Source organism: Meriones unguiculatus, chromosome 7 (assembly GCF_030254825.1).
Source record: "Meriones unguiculatus strain TT.TT164.6M chromosome 7, Bangor_MerUng_6.1, whole genome shotgun sequence".
Taxonomy (NCBI): domain Eukaryota; kingdom Metazoa; phylum Chordata; class Mammalia; order Rodentia; family Muridae; genus Meriones; species Meriones unguiculatus.
In genome coordinates, this window is record NC_083355.1 from 18,793,739 (window position 1) to 18,819,165 (window position 25,427).

At 58.4% G+C, this 25,427-nt stretch overlaps 1 protein-coding gene across 3 annotated transcripts; it reads right to left on the reverse strand.

Annotated features, from left to right (window-relative positions):
* Nucleotides 1-1,901: 1,901 nt before the first annotated feature.
* Nucleotides 1,902-20,423, reverse strand: Adam11 (ADAM metallopeptidase domain 11). 3 transcript variants are annotated; one of them, XM_021631924.2, is made up of 27 exons: nt 20,272-20,423; nt 19,614-19,798; nt 12,348-12,424; nt 12,116-12,182; nt 10,860-10,945; nt 10,689-10,764; nt 10,239-10,305; nt 10,105-10,163; nt 9,668-9,742; nt 9,505-9,576; nt 9,199-9,365; nt 8,714-8,798; nt 8,526-8,616; nt 8,364-8,415; nt 7,871-7,970; nt 7,719-7,790; nt 7,490-7,582; nt 7,083-7,163; nt 6,545-6,595; nt 6,394-6,457; nt 6,074-6,173; nt 5,780-5,899; nt 5,516-5,684; nt 5,291-5,405; nt 5,116-5,206; nt 4,519-4,536; nt 3,870-4,027 (listed from the first exon to the last, which is right to left on the reverse strand). In XM_021631924.2, the coding sequence occupies exons 1-27, from the start codon at nt 20,327-20,329 to the stop codon at nt 4,012-4,014; spliced, it is 2,307 nt and encodes a 768-aa protein (XP_021487599.1). In that variant the 5' UTR covers nt 20,330-20,423; the 3' UTR covers nt 3,870-4,011. The 3 variants fall into 3 exon arrangements, with proteins under 3 accessions (XP_060242597.1, XP_021487599.1, XP_021487598.1); XM_060386614.1 differs by lacking the exon at nt 5,116-5,206 and having other exon boundaries at nt 1,902-4,027; XM_021631923.2 differs by lacking the exon at nt 3,870-4,027 and having other exon boundaries at nt 4,046-4,536.
* Nucleotides 20,424-25,427: the final 5,004 nt, after the last annotated feature.

The following is a 25,427-nucleotide window of genomic DNA, read 5'->3' on the forward strand; positions in this document are numbered from 1 at the left end:
GGAAGAGAAACCAGTGCTCTTAACCACCCATCTATACCTCCAACCCCCAACTTTCTTTGTGATCATGTTTTTTTTTTTTTTTTTTTTTTTTTTTTTTTTTTTATCACAGCAATAGAAACCCCTAACTAGGACAAAGGTTTTTCTGGGTTTAAATAGAAGGAGAAGGAGGGAGAAGAGGAGAAGGAGGAGGAGGAGGAGGAAGAGGTGGAGGAGGTGGAGGAGGAGGAAGAGAAGGAGGAGGCCCAAGAAAAGGAATGTAACATCTTGGCACCAGGACGTGGCTGAGAGTAGAGCACCTGCCTACGGGCCCTGGATTGTTTCATGTTGAGACGATTATGTATTGAAATGAGGATAATTTGGGTAGACCGCATTGAATGGCAGAGTCAATCTTTTCCTGTTTCTTTTTTAAAATAGGCTGTTAGAAAGTTTTAAAATATGTATGTAGCTTGTCTGGGTAACCCGAATCCCAAATCGTATCCATCTGGATGGGACAGGCACTGTCCTTCCTGGTCTAGACACTGGAGAGAGCTATAACGAATATATGCTTCCTTCAGCCCAACAGTAGATTCGGTGCCTGTGAGGTGTAGAGAGATACCTTACCCCAACCTGAATCTAGACTGGCCACCCGCAACAGGTGAGAGAGGACACTGTTAGCCAGAGAAGCAGCTGAATGCCACGCCCTGCCTCCCCTAGAAATCCTGACTGGGGCGTACTGAAGGCTTGAAGGAGGGAGATGGAGGCACAGTATGGGAGGCAGTCCAAACAAAGGACTTCTTATTTTTGGTTCTTTGAGAATGGGTCTCCCTATGCAGCCCTGGCTGCCCTGGAACTCACGTGTGGGCCAGGTGACCCTGCTAGTCTTCCAGAGCCGAGTGCCTGCGTCCCCTGCCTGCCCAGGCCATCTGTCTGCCGGTTGCCACGCTCCTCGCTGCATTTGGGGACCACGATGGAGTCATCAAACAGAAGCTGGGAAGTGAGGGGTTAAGCAGGGAGATGGCTGATCTGAGAGACAGGAGCCATGGAGAAAGTTAAAAATAGGATGACGATGATCCAGCCCAGAGCAAGGAAGCCGGGCAAGCCTTGGCTGTTGGGGCTGACTGACGGGTTTGAGGATGGCTTGTGCCTCCTCTGTGCACTGAACGGGAAAAAGCTGCCGCAGGCCTCCGGAGATACGTTCCTTAGATATTCTCTACCCTGGGGGTCTGGGGTGCCAGAGTGCAGAGGACCGGCCAGTCGGGAGTCTGGGTTGGATGTGGCCCTGCGCCCTATTTCTGCTGATGAACCCAGGTAGCTACAATCTCGGACCAGTTGCCAGTTCCTGCATCCTCATGCCTGGTCCATTTCTTAGTCCTTCCTATTTTCCCCCTCCCCTCTCTTTTCCCTCCAGTCTCTCCTCTCAGTGGATTTCCCTCCTGTGGTGGCTGTTCACCCCTTTCCCCCCAAACTACCTCCCTCCAGAGTAGGAATACACAGTAAGTCCCAGGCTCATACTTGGCCTTTTGGCCAGCAGTGGTCCCATTTCGGCCCATTGTCACCCAACTAGGCTCAGTGGGACAAAGGTTAAGTGTTAGACAAGGCTTCTCTAGGAATTAAGTCCCAGTACCCCTGTGCCCTAGCCTCCTCCTGCCCTCCACTCACCCCCCATTCACCTCTGATTTTGCTTGTTGGAAAGCAGAGGACAGGCAGTGTCCTTGTTGCAACAGTGAGGAAGGGAGGACCTGGCCTCCACCTACCGCCCATTTCCTCAAGGACAGGGGGAAACCACACCCCTTCCTTCTGCTCCCCTCACTGTGCTAGGTGCCCTTGTCATGTCCTCTGCAACCAAGTTGTCCTATTCCAGGGTCTGGGCAGAGAGCATTGACTGACTCAGAACGGTCACTTGACAGAAAGCAGAGACATGGTTTGGTGTGAGCTCCATGGAAGCCCAGAACGTGATCTTTAATCTTTAATGTGGGCCCCTGGCCCTGCCTCCCCACCCCAGCCCAGGTGACATATTTACAGGATGCACAGGGACCCAGGTCCAGGCCAGGTGAACGCAACCCCTCTCTCTTTTCCTTCCTGGGTGCTGCCAGGCCAGGCACTGCTGGGGTGGGGCAGGAGGGTGCAGGAAGTTGGGGACCACGGTGGAACTGGTCACAGGAAGTCTTGTGTTCTTCATGTTTCCACCAAGGACACGGTGGACGCGCTCTGGTATGCAGAGGCCTTCACAGTGCTGCAGAGGTGTGTGGGTTCACATGTCTGTGCCCAGGTGCACTGCCACCTGTGTGCCCAGGTGCCACCTAGTGGAGGTCTCAAGGCATTCCAGCAACGATACAAAATCCAGCCTTTCTCCTGTCCTCAGCTAGTGGGGCTGGTGGCCTTAGTCTGTCCTGTTGTCACTAGGACAGTGCCAGCTGGGGCTCAGTGCTGAGGAGCCCACTGTAGCCGACACCATCTGGCCACCCCAAAAGCTACCAATGGGCCCTCGGCTCCAGGGTGCCGCTGGGGTGGTTTAGATATAACAGGAGCCTCCGTGAGCCTTCCTCAAAGGTGCCTCAGAAACAGGAGGAACACGAATGGGCAGCTCTGGCCCTGGGATGTCCAGAGCCACTCCTTAGCCTGAGTGGGGTGTCCCCAAGAAGGGGGTTCCTTTCATTTGTGGCTTTCATCCATAAGGGAGCCTGCTCCATCTTGCCCCGCCAGCTGGCTCTTAGGGCAAGGAGCCAGAGCTGGTCTGCCTCACATAGGGCTGTGAAGGCAGGCCATGCCGGACTGCGTGGGAGGGCTGAGCAGCTCTGCCAGCCTCGGTCCAGCCCTCAAGCCGGCAACAGGGCAGACAGAGGGACAACTGTAAACTTACTATTCAGCCCTAGAGTGCGGGTGGTGAAAGGTTTGGATGGGGGTGGGGGGTTGGTGGGGAGCTTGAGGATTTTCCTAGTGGCCTACCACCGCCCTCGAGGCCTGCCCTTTCCCAGTCTCCTCATACACTTCACAGGCGCTAACCCTGAGGCACAGGGCTACCCCTGGCTCTCCCTACCCAGAGTCCTCCCTGGGAAGACAGCCTGCCCTGGAACAGCCAGGCCATACCAGGGGGCACCTGAACCCTGAGACAGCCCCGGAGTAGTCGCCTTTCTTGAAAGGGGGGGAAAGGTGCCATTTTATTTTAGGGACTGTATTTTCTATGCCCCCAAGTGCATGCGCCCTGGCAGGGACAGGACGATCGGCTTGGAACTGAAGACAGTTCTGGACAGAGAGGGTCACGGCACCCGTGAGCCTCGGGCAGTGGGCATGGGACAGGCAGCTTTGGTTTGAATCAGCACTCTGACTTCTTCTAAGCTGGGTGGGGCAGGGCAAGCAGGGCCGCCCTGCCATGCCACCGCTGGGTTCCCTGACAAGATTCCAGGGTGGGCCTCCCAGGGAGGGGTCTGGGAGGTCTCAAGGCCTCAGATCCCCGCCCCCCCAGGCCCTCCTGTAAGTGTCAAAACACCCCTCCAACTTCCCCCTGGTCCCAGCAACCCAAAGGTTACATTCATCAGTTAAGATTCAGTTAAAAAAGAAAAAAGAAAAGAAAGAGAAAAAAGTGTACGTCAGCCCCCTCCCGTGAGGTCCAGGGAGCTATCACCCTGGCTCCAGCTGCCAGGTTTTAAAGAGGGGCCACCCAGCTGTGTCCACTGGTGGCTACTTGCCCCCACCAGGCACCGCTCCAGGCCCCAACTTGAGCTGTGGCAGTCTGTGATGATGGAAGCTACATTCACGGTGTGTGTGGGGGGAGGGGAGAGTGTGTGCAAGGCCAAAGCTGCATGAGGGGGCGTGGGGAACTGGGCAGGAGCTGCCCTCCTCCAGGCCCCTCCACCCAGGTGGTCTGAAAGATGAGGCCATAGTCCCAACCCCCAACCCCTGGGCAGCCAGGAGTTGAAGGGTTTGGACCTGGAAGACATTTGCACGGTGCCTCCCTCTGTAGCAGGGTGGAGGCAGCCTCGTGGTTCAGGGCCGAGATGGTGGGTGCCAGGCTTGGAGGGAGCAGGGTGGCACTTAGGCCCCTCCGGACCTGGAACGGAGAGAGGGCACCAGGAGAGGACATGAGGCTGTGCCCTGAGGGGGAGCCCTCCAGCTGCCCAACCCCCACCCCAGCCCCCTCCCCAGAGGTCCTGGAGGCATCAAGTCACAGGCTGGCCAGGAGGGGGTCTGGCAGAGGTCAGACAGCGGTGGCATGGTAGACAAAACAGATGGGACAGGACGCAGAGGGAGGCCCCCTCCTGGGGGCAGGGGTTGCGGGGGCACAGTTCCAGCGCCCACCCGGCCATGGGACCCGGCTGTAGAAAGGACAGCTGAAGGTGGACCAGGGCCCAACAGGCGGGTGGGCAGAAGGAAGGGCCAGAGCAGGCTGCAGACTCCCAGGCTGCCTGCAGGGCTGCGGGGATCAGCTTGGTCCCAGCTCCAGGTCAACAGAATGCAAGGGGACGGATGAAATGGAGACAAGGACAGCGGGAGGGATGACGTGGCCGGCATCACACTGCCCCCTGCTGGGTCGGGTCATACCTTCCACGACGGATGTTTCTTCAGGAGCCAAGGAGAGGATAGGCAGGGAGAGAGAGGGAGAGAGAGAAAGAGAGAGAGCAAGAGAAAGTTGTCTGAACCTCCTGTTCTCTGGAGAACTGGCCTTCCATCCCAGGAAGACCTTCTACCCCATAGATGGATTGGCGGAGGGTTCAAGTCCTCGCTCTGCCACTAAGTCACCCTTTGACCTTGGGCCTCAGGGCTCTTCAAGTGCCCACTGTGGGGTCCAGACCAGACCCTAACTACGAAGTCCTCAAAGTTCCTGGGCTGAGTGTTGATAGGGACAGGGGGCGGGGGACATCTCAGACAGGCCCTACCCACCTCTCCCCTGGCAGCGCTGGGACACACTGAGCCCAAGTGAGCAGCTCTCAAGAGGCTGGAAGTCAAGGTCGTTACTGTAAAAATCTGGCCTTTAAACACGAGCCGTTCAAGCAAGGCCCCGTGGGCTGGCTCAAGCCAGTGATGCATGGGTTCTGGGTGAGCTAACCTGTCAGGGAGGGCCATTAGGCTCCAACAGTCTGGGGTGGCGAAGCCCCAGGCACCCGGAGGGGGGAGTCTAGGGAACCACGTGTCTCTTACTTAAATCCCCAGCCCGTGCCGCCCAGGACGATGGCTGCAACCAGGACAGCCCCGGCGATGGAACCAATGATGATGTTGGTGCCGCTGGGACCTGGGGAGGAGGGCAGGGCTTGGTTGGCAGGGACAGGCATGGAGAATGGGCGATACAGACCTTGCCGGCCGGCTGCCGCCTCACCTTTGTATCTCTCGGTCTCCCCGGTGGGAGGGGAAGTGGGCAGGGGGTTGTGAATACTGCAGTCTTTGCCTGTCCAGTCTGGCTGACAGATGCACTTCCCTTCATTGCTGCAAACCTGCAGGTGAGGCGGGGCCAGCATAGGTGAGTGAGGCTGCGCCCCTAGGCGAGCCTCCTCCAGCGGGCAGCCGGCGCTACCCCTGCCCCGCCCCTCCCCAAGACACCCACCCCATGGTGGGAGCAGATCCGGCGCTCTCCGCTGCCCGGGCAGGTGCTGAAGTTGAAGGCGGAGGCCGGCAGGCAGCGGTGATCCAGGCACAACATGTTGGGCCCGCAGGCAGTGCCGTCCTCCACGTAGCTCAGGTCTGAGCCATCAGCCAGCTGCACGTGGCCTCCCCTGGAGAGACGGTACAGCCAGCCTCAGCCCCTGCCCTCTAGTCCCCGTCACAGCTGCCGCCTTCCTCTTCCCCAGCCACGGTCCCAACACAACACCTGCAGTCCAGCTCTTTGCCCTGGTGGTAGAAGGTGACACTGCTGATGTCCCCCCCCAGGTCCCCGAGCCGAGGAGCTCCGGAGATGTTGACGCATAGGAGGAAGCCACAGAGCACATCCCTGTTGGGGCACACGGGGACGATGAGCCCAGACTTCGCCCGAGACCCGAGCACTGACCCCGGGTGGTTCCCCTTCTGGCCTACAGGCTCTTCCTAGAGCCTGCTGCCTTCCCCTCTGAAGGGTCCGCAGCCTCAGAGCAGGGATGCTCAACAGATGGGCGCCTCGGTTACTCACTGCTTATTGCACTGGACCCAGCCGGATCCCTTGCGCCCACAGTTCCCACGCTCTGTCCCCTCCACGTTCAGCTTCTCATAGCAGAAACGATCCGCAGCCACTACACAGAGATAGATAAGAAACATCACCCCCACAGAGCCCTGGGCCCCCTCCGGGACCTCATGCCCACACCTCCAAAACTCTGGCCTAATCCTTGGGAGTGATGCCCAAGGCTTGAAGCCACACACCGGGGCAAGCATGTCCAGCCAGAAGCTGTCCCAACCTGGCTTTCAATCTGAGGGTTCCCCAAGTATCTGTTCCCTATGACCAGCCAGGCTCACCATGGCCCCAAAGGGCTTGGCACTGCCGATCCCGGGTTTTGCAGCGGCCTCCGTAGCAACGGCCCTGTGACCAAAAGGAGACAGAACATGAAGACACTGGGAAGTCAGAGCAGAGACAAGACCACACTGGGCTCTCCCCGGTCCCTCATACCTGCTCATGATCACAGTAGTAGCCGTCCAGCTTGTGAAGGTTAGGGGGACACTGCAGAGAGAGGGAGGGGAGGGGGGCTGGCTGAGCAGGGTAGCCCAAGCCTGAGCTGAAGTGTCAAGGGGAGGAATGCAGGGTGCCCAAAGCCCCAAAGGGGCCTCATGTTACATGGTTCTTCTACACGAAGGGCAGGGGCCCATTTGGCTCTGTGGATTTGCCTGCTTAAGTTCCCTAGGCTTTTCCAGGCTTCCTCAGTCAGGGGGCCCAAGATCTTAGCTGGTTATAAAGTTACTGTCTATCTGGTCCCTAGCATACACTGAGGCTTCGGTGCCGGTCTGACTACAAATGCTTGTTTAATGAGGGAAGGAACAGAGCACGGAGCTAAGGGGGGCGGGGGTGGGGGAAGCTGAGGCTGGTTAGCCGCTGTGTGGCCGGCTGCTAGGCAGAGAGCGAGCAGAGAGTGGTCAGCTCTCCAGAGCCAAACTCAGAGTGGAAGGGGCTGTCTTGCTTGAGTCTCCACAGGGCAGCGGGTTTGGCAGACCTGGCTCGAGTCGCCGGTGCATGTCTCCGCGATGTCACACTCATTAACCGCTTCCCGGCAGGAGACGCCTCGTGGCTCGTACTAGGAAAAGCATGCACGCGTTTCTGGGAAGGAGAACTACCTCGTCGCCGCCCTGCCAGGGTTACTCTCCTGGAACCCGGGTCCCAAGGTCTGTTTCTCCTTTCCGGTCCCTCTCTGCCCTCAGCACGTAGGGATGACCTCACCCTACCCCGAGGCCCCAGCTCTTAACCCACCCCACCGGCGCGTCCTTGGGGACAGGCCCCGCCCCCCACTCGGCTCCTCCTCCTCCCCTCCTCTTGTCTAGGGCATCCCTTCGGTTCTTCGCTCCCGCCCCCCGCTTCGCCCCCTTCCCCTCCTCCCCGCGCGCTCCCAGCGCTCCTCCTCACCTTGCAGCGGCGACAACACAGCCCGTCGCTGCACATCGCGTCATGAGTCAGGGTGCATTTCTTGCAACAGTTGCCACCCGCCCGGCTGCACTCCTGAGTCGCAGGGCAGAAGCGGAGAGGCGGGGGGGGGGGGGGAGCTCATGCTCGGTCCTCCCCACCCCGGGCTCTCCCTTCCTGGAGCCCGCGCGCGCGTCCCGGGCCCACACCGGAGCCCACCCGGCCCGCTCACCTGCACCGAACCACAGTCGCACTCCTCCCCCGCCTCCACGAAGCCGTTCCCGCACTCGGGAGGGTCCAGGAGCTGGAGGGTGGGGTCGGGGACGTCGGGAGCCTGGCTGGGACCCTGCCCATCCCCGCTCCCCGGGTCCCCCGCGCCGGTACCTTGAGGGGCTTGTTGAACAGGCAGCTCCCGCCTCCCTCCTGCAGGAACTGGTTGTATTCGTCGATGCTGCAGCGCGAGAACTTGCGGGGCAAGTAGAACCTGGGCAGGCACACGAGGGGGACTGTGCTGCTGGGGACAGCCCTCCACCCTCCCTTGGGGGACTTGGTTACAACTACAAGGAGGCTGAGGAACTGCCCCGCGATTGCACGACAGTCAAGCCCACAAGCACGTGTAGGAATGGGTAGGGGACGTCCCATGCGCTCGCTCCGCGACGAGCCCCGTGTTGGAGCGCTCTGGAGGGACAGCGCCTCGCGCGGGGCTCGGGCGCCTCCCGGTGGTCAGAGCGCGTCTCTGCAGCCTGGCCAGTTTCAGTAGCCTAGCCTCCCTGAGCTATTTGCAGATAACCTGTATTCTTAGTTATCCCCGAGCGAGCGCGAGCGAACGGTCCCGTGAGCTGGACCTCTTGACCGCCAGTGCTCCCTGAGAACTCACCCAGTGTCCTCCATGATGCAGCCCAGCCAGATGTCCGGACACTTGCAGTCCCCTAAAAGGCGATTTAGGGACACACGAAATAGGTGCAAGGGTGGCCCCCTCTTCACTTCTTGAGGTTCTGGGTGGGTCTGGGGTTGGGGGTGTGGGCTTCAGGGTTGGTACCTGCTGAGCTCCGGTGTTTATTCCACATCATGCCCAAGTTCTGCCCTAGCGTCTGGGCCAGGGTCACCGCCATGGCACCCATGTTGCCATACTAGGGATGGGGAAGATGGAACATGGGATGTCTATATCCTCCCAATAGCCACTGCGTTTTGCTCTTGGCCTCCCAAGCCATGACCCTCTGTGCTCACCTCATTCACACCTCCACCCCGGGACAGCGAGCAGATGCCCCCTACGTAGGCCGCCCCACTACTGGTGCTCTGGAAGGTTCTACCCCTAGAAAGGAGAGAGCTGTCAGGGTGACTTCGCAGAAGGGGCCGTGAATTCCAGCCCTTCATATGAGCCCAAGTGACCTCGGGCCAGCCCCTCCCCTCTTTGGGTTCATTCATCCATAAGCCAAGCCAGGGGCTTTGTGGGGGGGGGGGAGACCTTGAATCAGGTTTGTCTATCACCAGGGTACTGTGTCACCAAGGAAGGGGTGATGGGCAGTGTAGCAAGGAGAGGCAAAGAGCATATCCCCTGTGCAAGAGGAAACCCAGCTGCTGCACAGCTGGAAGCAGGTGGCAGGTGGCAGGTGAGCCCCACCTGCAGCTGCCGTCGGGGAAGAGAGCGCCTGGCACAGGCAGTAAGGACCGGAAGCCAGCAAAAGCTGGCAGGGCACAGCATAGGGACTCACGAGAAAAGGTGGGTGGCATCGCTGGGCTCAGGCAGACCCTCCCGCCGGTAGACCATAAGCCGGGCCAGGGTCTCCAGTAGGTCATCCTGCACCTGAATCTTGTCCCCATCTGCCCACGTTTCCATGGCAACTAGCACAATCCTGGTGTTGAGCTGCTCCTTGTATATCTGGGCCCAGAGAGAAGATGGGGGTGGTGGTGCTGGAGGGAGGCTGCAATCTATATTTCCAAGAAGTGGTCAGTGACTGACCCCCTGGGTGCCTGGATGTGTGGTGGGGGAGGGGAGAAGGGAGCATGGTGCTTCTTACCACGTCTGCCAGGTTCACAACTGACTTCGCAAAGTTGCTGGTGAGGACCACTGACTGCCGCATTTGCTCGAACTGCCGGGAGAGGGGGGTGGGGGATGAAGGCAAGGCTCCCGTGGGGGTCTCCTCCCAGGGTTCACACCCCCCCATCCAGCCCCGAACTTACTAGCTGGTGGTCGTTGATCACAATCAACTCTACATACTTGGTCTCGCTGTGCACTGTGGGGTGGCCCCTGCGGACCTGGAGGGCGGGTGGGCGCTTGGAATCAGTTCCCTCCATGTCTGGGCTCAGGGCCAAACCATGGGCAGACTTGTGGGGAGGGGGGCATTCTGGTCTCCAGTCAGGGATGGTGCCAGTGCCCCCAAATGGCAGAAAGTGCCATCTCTCCCAGCCCGGAAATGACAGCAGAGGAGATGCAGTGTCTGAGGGCCCCAAAATGGGGACCTGTGTAGACACCGGTGTAAATGAGGAATTAGGGGGCCCTTTCTGGAGGACTTCATCACCCTGAGCTCATCACCCCAACTGAGCTCTCCTTCGCCCGTCCCTAGGTGGGAATCCACAGTCTAAGGTCTCTGCAGCCCGAGGCTGTGCGGGCCCCGTACCTGCCTTTTCCTTCTCAGCCTGGGCAAGTTGGGAGGAGCAGACTGGGCGAACAGGCAGCCTGTGGGGAGCAGTAGGTAAGAGAGGACCCCCCCACCCGCAGCTGTCCATCCCCATCCCCTTTCCCCTCTCTCACCTGGTTCCCTGCAGCCAAGGGGGGCTGGGAGGAGAGGGGTCCGGTAAATGAGATGGGGGAGGGGTCCCTGCAATGAGGGGAGTTAGTTCTTGGGGAGCCAACCAGAATTTGCTCTGAGCCCAGATTGGGGGCAGCTCCGGCCCTTCCCCCACCCACCCCAGGGTGACCCAGAACTGGCCAGAGCTCCCATGTCGGATCTGATCTCCCAGATGCTCAGATTCCAGGGTCAAGACCTGGGGGCGCCCTGAGAGACAGGGGCAAAGGACACTGGAGCCCAGTGAGAGGTCACTTGGGGGACAAAGGGGACATTGGAGATAGGGGCACCGAAGGTAGGAAAAAGAGCTGGGGTCATCCAGGGCAGTGAGGCTGAGGTTACCGTGGGGAGAAGGAGGTGCCATGACTGTCAGGGATGTGGCCATCAGAAGGAGGGCAAAAGGAGGCCTTGCCTACCTGTGGGAGTCCCCAAGGCCCAGCCATCTCCTTGGGCTCTATGATGTAAGTCAGGTTCCCATCAGAGAAGGCCCCACTGTGGAGACAGGCACAGTTCCCCACCATCCGGGGACTGGGGGGGGCGTCCAGACAGAGGTCCCCCTGTGCCTCGTGGCCCCTCCCCGTACTCACTGCAGCCCCTGGCAGGTGGAGAGTGCAGCTAAAGAGTGTGGATTGCCCCGGAGTTTCCCGTGGTAATAGCAGTGGTCTCCGGCCCCCTGTGGAGCAGCAAAGCTGTGAGCAGGACACCCTGCCCCAGCATGGAGGCAAGGGGACGGGGGGGGGGGACGGGGGGGGACACTGTAGTCTCAGATACACCAGGGGTTCCAAGCTGGTGAGGCTTCTAATTCCTCTGTCACCTTGGGCAGGCTCCCAGCACTTTCTGGGCCAGCTTCGTCTGCCCCATAAAATGAGGACACTGGGCCACAGCAGCTCCTGGCTACATGTCGGGGCTGGCAAAGGATCCCGGACTCCTTTGAGACCAACAGCTGGCTCTTGAATAGTACCGGCCATACCCCAGGCCCCGTTCTGAGGGTGCCACACACAATGTATCATTTAACCCGAACCTGCGGAGGACACCCCCCCCAAACCCTAGTGCACAAGCTCACAGGTGCATGTGGTCTGCAGCTGAGCAGCTGTGACAGCATGGGTCCCCCTGACCTGCTCATAGGTCAGAGGACCAGCAGCACCCGCCTCTCCCGACTCTGCTTCCTGCGGAATTACTTGTGCTCCAGTTACAGAGCTTGGGGGGTGGAGGGGGGGGAGCAAGCTATTTACAGACACTCATTCATCTTTGTTCAGGCTCCAGGCCTCCAGGGCTGGGACCCTAGTGTGGCAGGCATCTGGGACTCCCAGGGCAAAGGAAGGCATTTTGGTCTTCAGGTGCTTCTCAGGGGTGGAGCTAGGGCCTAGGATGTTCAGCGCCCTGAGTTTGGTCCCCAGCACACCCCAGACAAGGGAGGGGGTGTTATCCTTCCTGGAAGATTCTGGGGATACAGACATGACATAATGAGGACCCTATTATATCTCCAGGCAAGGGAGAAGGCTGGGGAGGTCAGACCTTAGTCTGAATGAGGGGGTGTGCTCAGGGTCCCACACCATCCAACCCGCGATCCCTTCAGTCATGACTGCCAGTCTCCAGAGCCACTGAGGTGGGGAGGGACGAGAGGTTTCCAGACACCAGGCCATGCTGAGTGTGTCCTTGACATGCCTCTGCCTTCCTGTCCTCACTGTTTCTCCATGCTGGTGTTCCAGGGATCAAAGCCTCACCCACGTCAGGCCAGCGTTCCACCACTGAGTCACGCCCACAGCCCTACCCTTGTACCTCTAACCACTGGACAACACTGCTATCCGGAGTGAGCCCTGTGAACCCTTCTAGAGGCACTCACTGTGCTGTGCTGGGTTGTCCCCTCCCGGCTGAAATGGCGTTCCACATACTGCGAGGACAGGAGATGACTAAACAGCGGAGCGGCAGGAGAAAGGGAAGCGGGGAGGGTGTCACTCGGTGGGGCCAGGCCCATTTAGGTCCCACCCCAGCTAAGGATCCAAGCCCCACAATCACCCCCAGCCAGCCAAACCCCACTGGCCACTGGCCACACTCTGGCTCCAGGCCGCACTCACTGGTTCAGCTCCAGGTCCAACGTGAAGTTTGAGTTGAAGGCCGGGATGACAAAACTCACTTGGGCCAGGTGCACCGGCTGGCAGGGGGAAGAGCAGAGAGGGGTCAGCCTGAAGGGAGGGCGGGGAGCCCCGGGGGAACCCTGGGCAGAAGCAGCATGGTCCAGCAGCTGAGGTGACCCCTCTCTGGGATCCTCGTCCTCGGAGAGACCCCTTTCTTCGGGGATACCTATTCGATCGTGGCCACAGCCCACCCTCCACCCAGAGCCTAGGCATTCTCTGTCCTCTGGCTGTTTCCTGGCTTAGTCTCCTTGAGAATCAGGGACACAGAGGGTCAGCTTAGCCTGCCCGGGGCCCCGTGCCAGGCTCTCTGAGCTGTTGACAGGACCACCCGAGTTTCAGCGGAACGAAAAAGAAGCCCCCAGACATACCATGGGAAGGTAGAAGGGTCCTGGTTCAGGGGTGGACCGGGGAAGGGAACAGGCCCCTTGCTACCCCAACCCCAATCTACATGGGGGTACTTGGGCTTCCAGACACACGGAGCAGGTGGGAATTGACCACTGGGTCCCTAATGCTTGGCAAGGGCAAGGTGCCACCTTCACAGGAGGGTAGGGCTCCCACTCCCACACCCCCAGCCCATTGCCCTCTGCCTGCCCAAAATGGCTCATCTTTAATATTTCAATCCAGCAGTTAATTTTTAAACATGGAGGTTTTCCTGATAAATTTTTCAAAGGGGCATATGCACTGGGGCTGGGAGGCTTCGGGTTGCCATGGCAATGGACTAGGCCAGAGCAAGATGGCTGCCCTCTCTGCCTCGGCTACCCAGCTGTCTGGCCCGTGTGGGTGTGGGAAGAGAGACATCAAAAGCTGGAGGGAAAGCTTCTTCCCCCCACCCTCAGAGAAGGGCAACAGAGCTTGGGCTAAGAGGGAGCTGGCCTGAGTTACAACACTTTTAGGGACATATCTGGGTTCAGCCCAACGCCCATCCCAAGCTGGAAAGGTCTGGGGACTGAATTTGGGGGCTAGAGTCTATCTCCTACCCCATCTATTTAGGAGGGCAGACCTCCAAAGGCCAGGCAAGAGCCTCACCATTCTGCTGTTGGAGTGGGCGGGAACTACCTTCTGGCTGGCCTTTGTGTTGGAGGCCTTCCTTGCAGGGGAGAGCCCTGACACAGGTCAACAGGTCAGGTCTCACAGCCCATGCCTAGTACAGTCCTCTACAACCTAGCCATTGCATTACTAATTTTTCCCAAGCGCTGCTTAGGGCTCACACATTGGCAATCCTAAAAGGATTGCCAGCCATATTTGATTTCTCCAGCTGCCCTGCGGGATAGCGGCTCCTGTCCTTCCGACAGACGTAACCAAAGCACAGGGACGCTGACTGGTGTGCACAGGCCTACACAGGTTAAGAGTCAATGTCTTTGTGTGGTGATGCAATGTGCAATCCCAGAACTTGGAGGATGAGGCAGGAAGATCTTGAGTTTGAGACTAGCCTCAGCTCCACGGTTCCATACTGCCTTGGCTGCATACTGAGACCCTGTCCCCCAAGCAGAAAAGAAAGGAAGAAGGAAGGAATAAATAAATAAAGAAGATTGATATTCAACCCCAGAAAATATACTTTCAAGCCCTTCTGGAAAGGTAAGAAGGTTGGAAGTGGGCCTGGGGCCATGGGAGCACTGGGAATGCAGGGAATGCAGGACCAAAGGCCAGGGCCCGTGACGGCAGACCTGTGAGCCCCAAGGACATGGACTCACTCTATCCCAGGCTGTCTGAGGTTCCGAGCTCCACCCTAAGCTCCCAGAGCATCAGTTAGGCTCAAAATAGAAAGCCAAGGGCAAGGAGTCCCTGCTGCCTCCCGCCCACCCCCAAGCCTTCAACCTGGCCAAGTCTGCTGTCCCCTCCCCTAGGCCTAGCCTGGCTTTGGTCCTCTCTCCTTCAGCTCTGCCTGAACATCTCTGCTCTTCCCACCTCAGGACTGCTCCCGCTTATCTGTCTGTTCCTACCCTGGCTGCCCGGAATTGTAGCTTTCTAGGCCTGTTGTTCCCTTGATCCTGTTCTAAGTTGTGTATCATCCTTAGGGATGTCCCAGAAGCCTCTCTGAGCCCCAGATTCTCCCTCTGATGAGGTAAGAGGAGTGTGCTTCGAAGCTGGGAGTCCAGCCTCCACAAGGGGAAAGCAGAGACAGATGGAAAGCAGTGAGAGACACGGTAAGGTTCTCTTTCTCTGACTCCAGCTAGTGAAGCTCAGCTGAGGGGCACCCCTTCTCCAGAGGACCCGGGGCTCAGCCAGAGAAGACCAGCTAGGTCTGGGAGGTGGGGTGGGGACACGGGGCTCTGCACAAAGGTGGTGGGGAGACAGTTGAGAATTCAGGTGCTAAGTCAGGCTGGCCTGACCCAGCCCTGTCCACTCTCAGAGGGGAGGGCCGGACCAGGCAGGCCCAGCCCTATTCCACGCACCGGGCTGCTGGCTCCAGTCAAGTCCTAGTCAGGCTTTGGCCTGTGCTCTACCAGAGTCAATAGCTTTCCTTGCCAGGCCTGGCCACTGTCCCTGCACCAGCCCCAGCCCTGTCTCCTAGGGCCCTCCAGACCTAAGGTCACAGCAACGGGCCACCTCAACCTCTCTCCCAGCTCAGCACTGCTGGCCGTGACCCCGTGCCCTGCACTTGCCTTACTTCTCCCCCTCCTTGGCTCTTAGGTGTCCTGATCATTTGATCTCCACCTGCCCGGCGTTGGCAGGTCCTCAGGGAACATCACCAGGTGGTGAGAGGCCCTGGGGTCATGCCGGGGAGATGACAGGCCAAGTCTCCTCCTTGGGCTAGAGGCTGCATCTGCGGGTCAGCTGTGGTGCCCGGCAGGTGACCATCCCTCTACCTGACCGTTTCCTGCGGCAGGTCCCTCCTGCCTCCCAGGCCCCTGCTTCTGGCTCCATGCCTCCCTCTCTCCCTTTCTCCATGCCCTGTGTTGGGCCTAAACAGATTATAGAGCCCAGAAGAGGACAACTGAATTTCTCAGACCTAGTCTCTGGTGGGAAAGGATGCTGGAGATCCACGAGAATTCCAGGGTGCCCCGGAAAACCTGAGCTGCAGAGCCCTGCTCCCCACAGCCTCCACACACTGCCCCTCTAGCCCTCATTTGCAGGGCCAAAACCTGCCAGGTCCCAGAAGGCTCAGCCCACACCCAGCTCTCAACCTCTAAGTGTCCAGTTTTCATACCCACACACTCACTACATACAGACAGATGCACACATACACTCACACAAATACACATACACATATAAACACATGCACACACATAATGAATGACACACCGCATACAGACATATGCATACACACTCACTCACTCATGCGTATACACACAAACACGCACATACACACATAATCACACCACATACAGACACAGCACACAGACGCTAACACAAACATGTATATACATTCAAACATGAGCAAACACATAACCATGTACCACGTACAGACATATGCATAGATACATACACTCACACATATGCATACACATACAAACACACACACATGCTCGCACGCACATACACACATAATCCCCAATCCACCTTTTAATAGCTCTTTAATTCTCTGTAGCCAGGGCTACTGCCATCTTTCTCCCCGTCCAAGCGCTCAAGTCAAGTGGATGGGCAGCATAAGACACCCCCATCCTCAGTTCCTCTGCTGTTAAAACGGGGTGTCAGGAGCGTGCTGTGAAGTTCAACTAGGCAGTGATCAGAGCCTGAAGGCTCCCCACAGCCTGCCAGCTCACCGGGGCTCTGAGGGGAAAGCACCTCCTGGTTTGTCTGTTGCGATGGGGACATGAATGGTGGCTTCGGGCTTCAGATCTGGTTGGAGTGATTTACCTGTGAGGGTCTCACCCTGCTCTCTTTACTCGGAGACACTCTTGGGGCTGGGTGATAGCAAATGGGGGCTGGGAGGGAAGAAGCCAAAGAGGCAGGGGCCTTGCCGGGGAGCCCCCTCATCCAGCAGCAGCTCCCCCACCCCCCAGCAGCCACCAGCAAGGTGGGAAGGCTCCGTTCATCACCGGGGCGGCGGCCCACGGACAAGGAGAATGGATTTCCGATGATTGGATCTGACCTAAAATATTGAGGACAGAGTCACCTCCTTACAGGGTCATCAGTCCCTCTGGGGACAGACCCTGGACAGCTGGGCTCCTCGAGGCAGCCAGGAGGGTGCTTGGGTAAGGCCAGGCCCACAGGCCAGAGTTCCGTGGGAGGGCTGCAGATGTCACCGCGGCGCTCTTCTTAGAGTCCCACCTGGAGCTGGACAGGTGACCCCTAAGCGCCCTGTCCTTGGCTTCCAGCCCCTCACCCCCTTCAGAGGGCCCCTCCTCCCCAGCCCCAGACAGAGCTTTGCTGCTGCTCTGCCATAGTCTCAGCCATAGTCTCTGGGGGTGGGGAGTGGGGACAGCTCCCCGACCTTGCTGCTCCCTGTGTCAGATCTGTGCGGGGTGGAGAGTCACTCTCTTGCCCCAGACTTCCTGTGCCGCATGCCCCCACCCAGCAGTCATTGCTCCCCCAGTGGATGTGTGGCTCAGGTGACACTTGTCTGCAGGCATTGAACCCTGAGTCCTGACCTTGCTCGCTGTCCACAGCCTGGCTTCCCTTTGGTCCCCCCAAAGAGTCTGGCCAGGCAAGATCCACGCAAGAGCGTCACGGGGCCCTGGACTCAAGTCAGCTGGCTTACTCTTTGCCTGGATGCGCCGACCACAAAGCTGACTGTTCACCGTGCTCCTCTGTCTTCCTCCCTCCTCCCTCAGCTGCAGGCTCCCTGAGACCCCGGCTCTCTGGGGGCTTTCTGGGCTCTCAGGAGTTCCCCTACTTCTCCAGGCCACAGGCCCAACCATCTTCTTCCAAATAAGAGAAACAAGGTAAGGGAGCCGCATCGGGAGGCGGGAGCAGAAACTCCGGCTTCCAGAGTTCTGGGGTGCTGGGCGACATCTGGGTCTCATTCCTGAAAAGGGGAGGTGGCCAGGCTCCAGCCATGGCCCATCCCCAGTGGCCAGTATCACCAGGGATGCTATTCCATGAGGCGCAGCCTGCAGCGCAGTGACCCCTGGGGAGAGGGTCTGGGCAGAGCACTTTCTGTTGAGTCCTGGCTCCAAGAGTCCTGAACTTGTGAGCCTGGGAAGCAGGTGTGTGGGTGCTGGGGGTGTGGGGGGGTGCTGGGCCCTCATTTGATCGGGGAACATCTTGGACATGCGTGCATCTCCTATGTTCTTCCATCCTTCTGGCTCTGAGAGAGTTGGAGATGTCGCCCCCCAGAACCAAGTCTGGGAATCCCTCAAGGCAAAATGGTTCAGTGGAAAGTGCCCTGGACTTGGGGAACACTATACCTAACACCACTTTATCAACCTTTATTTCCAGTCTATCAACTTTGGTCGAGTGGCTTAGCGCCCCCCTGAGGCTGAGCCGGCTCATCTGTAGAGAGGGGCAGACAGAAGGATCTGCCTGTGGCCCTCGTGGAAGTTAAGTGATGTCATTTGCACACATCACTCAGTGCCTGACCCAAAGTCGCTTGTAGCCCCCTGGCAGCCCTCCATTTACCACCTGAACAGGTCCCCTGCTTTTGGAAACGGAGGGATGGAGACACCAGGGAGCCAAGTGATTCTCCTGGGGAGGAGGCATGAGGTCCCTAAGGGGTCTCGGGCCCAGAGAAACCTCCACCGCAGACAACCCCCGGCCCAGGTCCACACAACTCTCCACTCCCACACCTTGGCCACTTCTTACGTGTTGAATCCAGTTACTTGCATAGACCCGGCTTCACATACATGCCAACCCACTCACACAGAACAGCAACACCCAGAGAGCCCGGCCCGGCCCCACTGGGCTTTCCCCCGTCTCCCCACAGCCCTGCTTTGCTGTCCTAAGGAAGAACTAGCAGAAGGCACAGCCTGCCTAGCTGGAACCCCCACTTTTCATCCCTCATGTTTCCCAACTATTCCTTGACTGCACAGTTTGTACATAAAGCTGGAGCCAGAGTCCCAGTGGCCAGGCAGGGTCCAATCCACGGTGGATCTCGGTTCATAGAAAGCTACACTAGGAACCAAACAGCAACCAGGATACTCCACCCCTGGGCCGGGGACATCCCTGAGGCTCATTCACCTGCCTCCCTGGGTGCCTGAATGGGCACTGAAGTTGCCCTCTACCCCCACCCCCTACCCCTGAAGCAGCTGCCAACTCAAGACCATTAGCCCCCCACCCCTCCCCTCCTCGTCACAGCCCTGAGTGATGGTCCATCCATTATGCATGTTTCTTCCTGCTCCGCTCCATCTCTCAACTCTTCCCCTCCCTGCGCCACCCCACCTCTCCTTCCCCTCCCCCTTAAGGGCTTTTAACCAAGTACATTAGGCAGGGCCAGACGCCAGTCTTAGCCAGTCTCATCCGGTCCCCTCCTCCCTCTGCCCAGCCCAGTTTACCTCCCACCACTCCCAGCTGCCCAAACTTCTCAGACTTGGGTTTGAATCTCTCTACACCTTCCTATTTCTGCCAGGCTTTCACTGCTGAGCCCTCTGCCGCCCCTGTTGGCCCAGCTAACTTTCAGCTTCAAGCTTCTGGAGAGCGAAGGCATGCGGAACGAATATTCCATCTGGGTGATTATCCTTCACGCGATATTAATTAATTATTAATTGCACTTAATCTCCTTCATCCCTAACCTTCCTCTGGGAGGCAGGGGGCCCAGCAGCTTGAAAGAGACAGGGCCCAGGTAAAGCTGGCATTTGCGGGTGAATTCTGGGCCTCAGATTTTTTTTTTTTTTTGCAAGGCCCCACCCTCAGCGAGGACAAGAAGAATAAACCTGTGTGTGCACAGTGGGAAACTGAGGCAGGAGTAAGCCTCATACTGTTCCAAGAAAGTCCACTGAGGGTGGCTTTGGTGGGACTTCAGAGCACGAGTCCCTGACTGGGCGCTTAGCTGAACGGTGCTACCCTGCCCCCCAAGACCTGTTTCAGGCAGAACCACTGGTTCTGGCGGGCAGTGGGGGCTGGCTGAAGGATGACCCCACGCAAACGGGAACCTGAGCCTTCCAGTGTCTACCGATGTGTAGGGCAGGGGGTGTCCACGGTGACAGGAGAGGCCCGGAGCTGCAGAGTCCCAGTGTCCCCAGTGTTGGGCTCCAGCCCCACCTGATGGCCCAGCGCACGGACAGAGGAGCCGGAGCTGCAGCTTCAGCGGGTGGCTACTTGGTGGACCGCTGTGGGCTGTGAGGCCTGCTCCAAGCCCCCCTGACCTCACCCCTCAGTCCCACTCACCGTCCCCCTGGGCGGATCTTGGCGGACCCTGGTGTCCAGCTGCTGCTTTCGGACCTCTCCCCCGGAGCTCTCCCTGACCAGCCTGCTGGGCTCTGTGACCTCAGGGCCCTCTGGATCCCCTGGGCTCCCCAGCTGGGCTGAGCTCCTCCAGTGCAGCGCTCCGCTGGGACCCAGGGCCCCAAGACCTGAGGAGACAAGGCCGTCGCTGCAGGCAGATGCCCTCCATGGGGCAGGAGGCTCGGGATGGGGGGAGAGCGTGCCCCAGCCCCCACTCGGTAGCGGCCCTTGGAGCCCAAGTGGGCATACGGGTGGGAGGATCCGGCTGCTTCGCCGAGGAAAGAGCCCCACGGGGAGGGGACCGAGAGCTTCCTTCTGTCCAACAGTCACGACTGCCCCCCCCCCCCAGCCCCAAGCCCTCAGAGACCCGCAGAGTCCGCCGGCCAGCTGCAGGGGACGGCCGCCGTGGGGCCGGCGGGATCCGGACAGGTGGGTGGAAACACCTTCCCTTCCCTCCCGCTCCCCGCTCCCCTACCCTCCCGCGGTCGGGACCGGCTGTCACCCGGGAGCACTGCAGAAAAACGTGGCTGCAGCTGAAACCGCCGCAAAAGCCCGGGGCGCAGCAGCCCGGCCGGGGGCGCGGGGGGCCGGGGTCACTCACCGGGAGGGGGGAGCAGCAGCAGCAGAGCCGCGATCGCCCAGCGCCGCAGCCGCCTCATGGTTCGCTCATAATCCTCCGGGTCCGGGGGCTGCGGCTGCGAGCGGCGCGGGGAGGGAGGGGAAGAGGGAGGGAGGGGAGGAGGGAGGGAGGGAGGAGGGCGGGGGCGGGCGACGCCGGCGGCGAGCGGGCCGAGCGCGCGGGCCGGGCGGGGGTCGCGGGTGGGAGGGAGGGTGGCCGGGTGGGTGGCGCGGGGCTCAGCGGGCTCTGGCCGCGGCCATCCCGGCGGGGCGGCGGGGCCGGGTTAAGAGGCGAAGCGGTGAGCACGTGAGCTTTGGGCCCGCCCCCCGCCCCCTAGCCCGGGGCCAGGGCCACCGCTGCGGTAGGACAAAAGAGGCACCGCCCGGAGCGCCCCCCCCCCCAGGCCTCTTGGCAGGTGCACTCATCCTGAGACCCCCTCCGCAGCTATCCCTTGCCCTCTGCATGGAGAGCTGCAACCTTGGCAGGCGGAGGGTGGCCGGGTGGAGAGGGTCCCTTGAACTCTTGACTCGGGGAACTGGGTGCAGGCTGGGTCACTTCCACGGCTTAGTACTGTTGAAGACAGGGCACAGGGCATGGTGGCTGGCGAAAAGAGGTATTGTTGAACACACACACACACACACACACACACGCACTCACACACCAGTGCGCCCTCAGGATCTCTAGCTCATCTATAGCCGAGGTGGTCACTGCAACCCTCCCACACTGGCATCTAAACCCCGTTTCCTAGGCTGCCTTCTCTTGACAAAGAGCTCCCTGCCTCCCTTTCAGCGGTCTTATGTAAGGGGCAGAGGTAACACAGAGCCCCCCAGATATGTCTCTGTAAAATACGTGTGACCCCAAGCCTAGTTGCCCTAACTGTTCCTTCAACCCAGTTCCTTGGGCTTCTTGGACAAGATAGACCTAAATGCGAGGGGCTGGGATCTTTGACTTCTCGGAGAGGCCCTAAGACCCCCCCCCCCAATACCTGACTTAGATGTCGGGGAGCCTGTGCGGCATGACACAGGTCCCTGGCTTGGTTAGTGGTAGCCATTCTGGGGACTGGGTAGGTATGGTCCTGTGGCCACAGCTAGGCCTGATCTGACCTCCCAAGACCACAGGGTTTTTATACCAATATGTTAGCAACCACAGGTCACCGTCACCGAGGAAGAAGCTTGGAGGCGGGGAACCCCTTCCTGGGTCCTCTGCTCCCTCAGGGCCTCTGCTGGGGACCGAGGAGCTGCCTCTAGCTTGTGACAGCACCCCCCACCCCACCCCCAGCTCTATTTTAGGCCCAGGAGAGGTGAGAAGGCGATTTCCCAGGCGGCACTGACATCAATGCCGGAATGGGGTGACTTCCCCCCCTCCTCAACCACCTGCCACTCCAGCCAGCCCCAGATGCTCAGCAAAGTCTTCCTTCACTCTGGAAACATCTTGAAAACTTCCGGGTGAAGGGGCTCCTGGGATGAGGGCCACACGGGGTGCTATTCCCTTGAGACTCAGTTTCCTGGAGGGCAAGACTGTGCTCCCCATTTTACAGAACTGTAAGCCCCGCCCCCTCCCCTGAGAGGCCCTGTTCCCCACTGCTCAGACCTGTCCCCACCTCTGCCACTCTATAGGGCCAAAGGGGACTGGTGCATGGATTCCTAAACCACTTGGCTTTCCTGACCTCAGAGTGAGTGTCCACCCCCACCGTGCTGTGTCAGTGGCAGGATCTGACCAGGTGTGCCTTCAGGCAGGCTGGTTGGGGCCTTTTTACATGGAGGGCCCCTGGTCTGGAGTCTGGTCTCTCCATACACCCAGGATGGCAGAGAATCCGAAGCCAAAGTCCAGGACCCGAGCCACTGCAGTCTCTGTGGTTTAGATATCTTTGCTTTTCCTGAGGAGACTTCCCTGGCCTTGAGTGGCTTTTTTTTTTTTTTTTTTTTTTTTTAAACTGAGTTTTTCTACGTAGCCTTGGCTGTCCCTGGACTCACTCAACATTCACTTATCTTTTCGGGTTCCTGGCTCTGTGCATATCCAGCTGGCTGTCTTGACTGTTCTGTGACTGCATCTCGCTTCCCAGGGGAAGAGTCCACCCACCGAGAGCCCTTTCAGCTCCACTACAAGGTGCCTGGCCAGCAGAGCTGACTTTGGTTTTCCTGCCCCTCCTCCTCTCCCATGGGTCAGGGGCTACTGTCTTCAATGGTGGCTCTCCTGTCGGGAGCGTCACAAGCATAGGGACCATCTCCTTCATTAGATGGGCTCTAAGCAGAAGTCGCTGTTTCCTTGGATTGGGGCTTGCCTGTGCTGCCTGCTTCATCATTCCCTGCTGCAATGCCACAGCTAGGGCCTGCCCTTTTGGCCTCTGCCCAGCCAAGGAGTGCCCTGACCGCTACCTTTTCTGTCTCTATGCCACACTTTGCCCTCATCAGAGGGAGACTTCTACCCTCCCTCAGGAGCCTCAGGACCCTTTTCTCTGTAGCTCTTTCCGTCCTTAGGCCACTTCTCTCCCCAAGTTTTCCTGCTAAAGGGCCGAGCTGGGTAGGTGAAGGGCCCAGGTCTCGCTCTGGAAACTCCAGGGACGGGGGGTTGTCTTGGGCATGTGACAGACAAGGACTGCAGTTGGTAGAGCCGCTCAGGACTGGTCGCCAGTCTGAGGCCTATACCACAGGCTGGGCAGTGGTGCAGTGGATAAGAATAGGCCTTGGGATTTAACAAGTTTATTTAAACATTGTGAGTTCCAGTCCAGCCAGGCCGGCACAGGGAGACCTTGCCTCAAAAATTTTTAAAGAAATTTACTGGAGCCAGGCATGGTGGTTTGTGACTTTAGTTCCATCACTCAGGAGGCAGAGACAGTTGGAGCAACATGGCAAACTGCAGGCCATGTAGTGAGACACTGTTTCAGAAGAAAAAAGAAAGAAAGAAAGAAAGAGAGAGAGAGAGAGAGAGAGAGAGAGAGAAAGAGAGAAAGAAAGAAAGAAAGAGAAAGGAGAAAGAAGGAAAGAAGGAGGGAAGAAAGAAAAAGAGGGAAAGAAATAAGAAAGGAAGGAAGGAGAGAGGGAAGAAAGAAAGAACCCAAGAAACAAAGAAAGCAAGCTCTAGACTGGGGTTCTTGCACTTACTGCCCTTCTCTGAGTCTGGCTCACAGGCTGCAGAGAGGGAGCAATAGAGGCTGAGTTTCATGCATTTACAGAGTCTGATGCCCGGTGAGATTCCATCAGCCGAGACAGCAATAAAGGTGTGAGGAGGAACCAGCTCCTTGTACCTTGTTGTGGCCCCACAGGCCTGCAAGCCCAGGGCATGTAGCTAGGACAGTATGATTCTGAGGGGTCGGCGGCAGGGACCTGCTGTGGTTCCTGTACCTGAAGTCACCCTGCTTCATCTCAGACCCAGCGCCTGGGCAGACTGCTCTTCTCATTAGAAGAACCTCCCCAAACTTTAGCAGCTCCATCCATAGGTTTGTTTATATTTTATTTTGAGACAAAGCCTCATCTCAAACATCCTGGCCTCAGACTTGGCTACGCAACTGAGGATGACCCTAACATCCACCTTCTGAAGGAGGGGATTACACCACCACTCCTGGTTTATGCAGTGCTGGGGCTTGAACCCATGGCTTTGGGCCTGCTAGGCAAACACTCTAACACCCTGAGGATCGAGCTACGTCCTCAGCTACTTCATCCACAGTTTATACTATAGACAAGGACATATAAAAGGCTCACAGCTGTAGTTGGGGATGTAGCTCAGCTTATCCAGCAGCTGTCCAGATGTGCAAGAAGAGTTCCTAGGAGCAACCCCGGGGAACAGGAAAGGGCAGCCACAGAGGCTGCACAGACCTGCACGTGAAGATTAGGACCTCACTGGGCTGGACAAGAGGCTGGAGGAGGGGGCAGAGACTGAGGAGGCAGGATGGAGGCAGTTGGGCGAACATGGCCAGAAGGTCAAGAGGGACTTGAATCTAGCTGGCTGAGTGACAGAGCAACTCAAGGACAAAGGGCGAAGGGAGCCAGGTCTAGCTTTGAGAATGAATTCTTAGGGAGACCGGGAAAAGTCAAGGTGTTTCACTGGGAGGGTCTCAGATCATCTCACGCAAACCTCTCATTTCTTTCCTCATTTCTTCCTACTGATTGATTGGTTGATCGATTGAGACAGGGTTTCTCTGTGTTAAAGTCCTGGCTGTCCTGGATTCACTTTGTAGACCAGGCTGGCCTCAAACTCACGGAGATCCCCCTGCCTCTGTCTCTTGAGTGCTAGTATGTTCTGTTAGGCCTGTTTGGGTTTTTGTTGTTGCTGTTGTTTTGTTTTTTCTTTTCATTTTCTGAGACAGGTTCTCACCACGTAGCCCTGGCTGACCTGGAACTCACCATGTAGACCAGGTTGGCCTTGAACTTGGAGATCTGCCTGCATTTGCTAGGGCTGGGACTAAAAGCGTGTACCACTGTGCCTGGCCGCACCCCTCACCTCAAGCTGTGGAGGAGTAAGCAGATTTGTCCCAGCGAGACTCATCCTGGCAATGGAGTCCTGCAGGGGGTGGGAAGGTCTGGGGACAGGGCTTAGGTAAAGCACATGCCGCGCCAGCATTAGGACCTGACTTCCGCCCCCAGGATTCACGTACAATTCTGTGCTTGGTGGCACAGCACGCGCCTGTAATCCCAGCACAGGGGAGAGGGGAGGAGACAGGACCCCCGGGGCTCCCTGGCCAGCCAACCTCACATCAGCAGCCCTCTCTAGACCAATGAGACCCTGTCTCAAAGGAGGTCCATGATGCTCATGAGGATGGCATCTGAGGATATTCTCGCATGTACACATATGCGCCCCTGCACACACGGGAGCATGCACATATACATAAAAAAATGTGTTGGGTAGAATCACCAGTGTTGATCATATCTAACGAAACGGAGTTCCAGTAAGAGGTGGGAAAGAAGGGTCTGAGAGTGGGTCCGGGAGCTGATGGAGCAGGAAGCTAAGGCCTGGGCTGAATGGACAGCCCAGTGGGAGATCGTCTGGAAGAAGGAGGAGATCCGGCTAATATAAGGGACCTGACTTTGGCCAGCCTCAGGCCCTCAGATGACCTTGGAAGAGACAATCCCAGCGCAATGCTGCAGGCAGAGCCACCTGCAGTTGAGGACAGGGAAGGTAGGATACAGGAAGTCACCAAAGAC

Bases quoted from the DNA above. Each gene is read 5' to 3' on its own strand.
- Adam11 (XM_060386614.1), bottom strand. From the start codon at position 20,329: ATGAGGCGGCTGCGGCGCTGGGCGATCGCGGCTCTGCTGCTGCTGCTC. The intron at 10,765-10,859 runs GTGAGTACGGGG...CTGTCTCCACAG, and splicing joins TCCACCTGCCAGGGGCTGCA to TGGGGCCTTCTCTGATGGGA. The intron at 10,306-10,688 runs GTAGGCAAGGCC...CCCTCATTGCAG, and splicing joins GGCCTTGGGGACTCCCACAG to GGACCCCTCCCCCATCTCAT.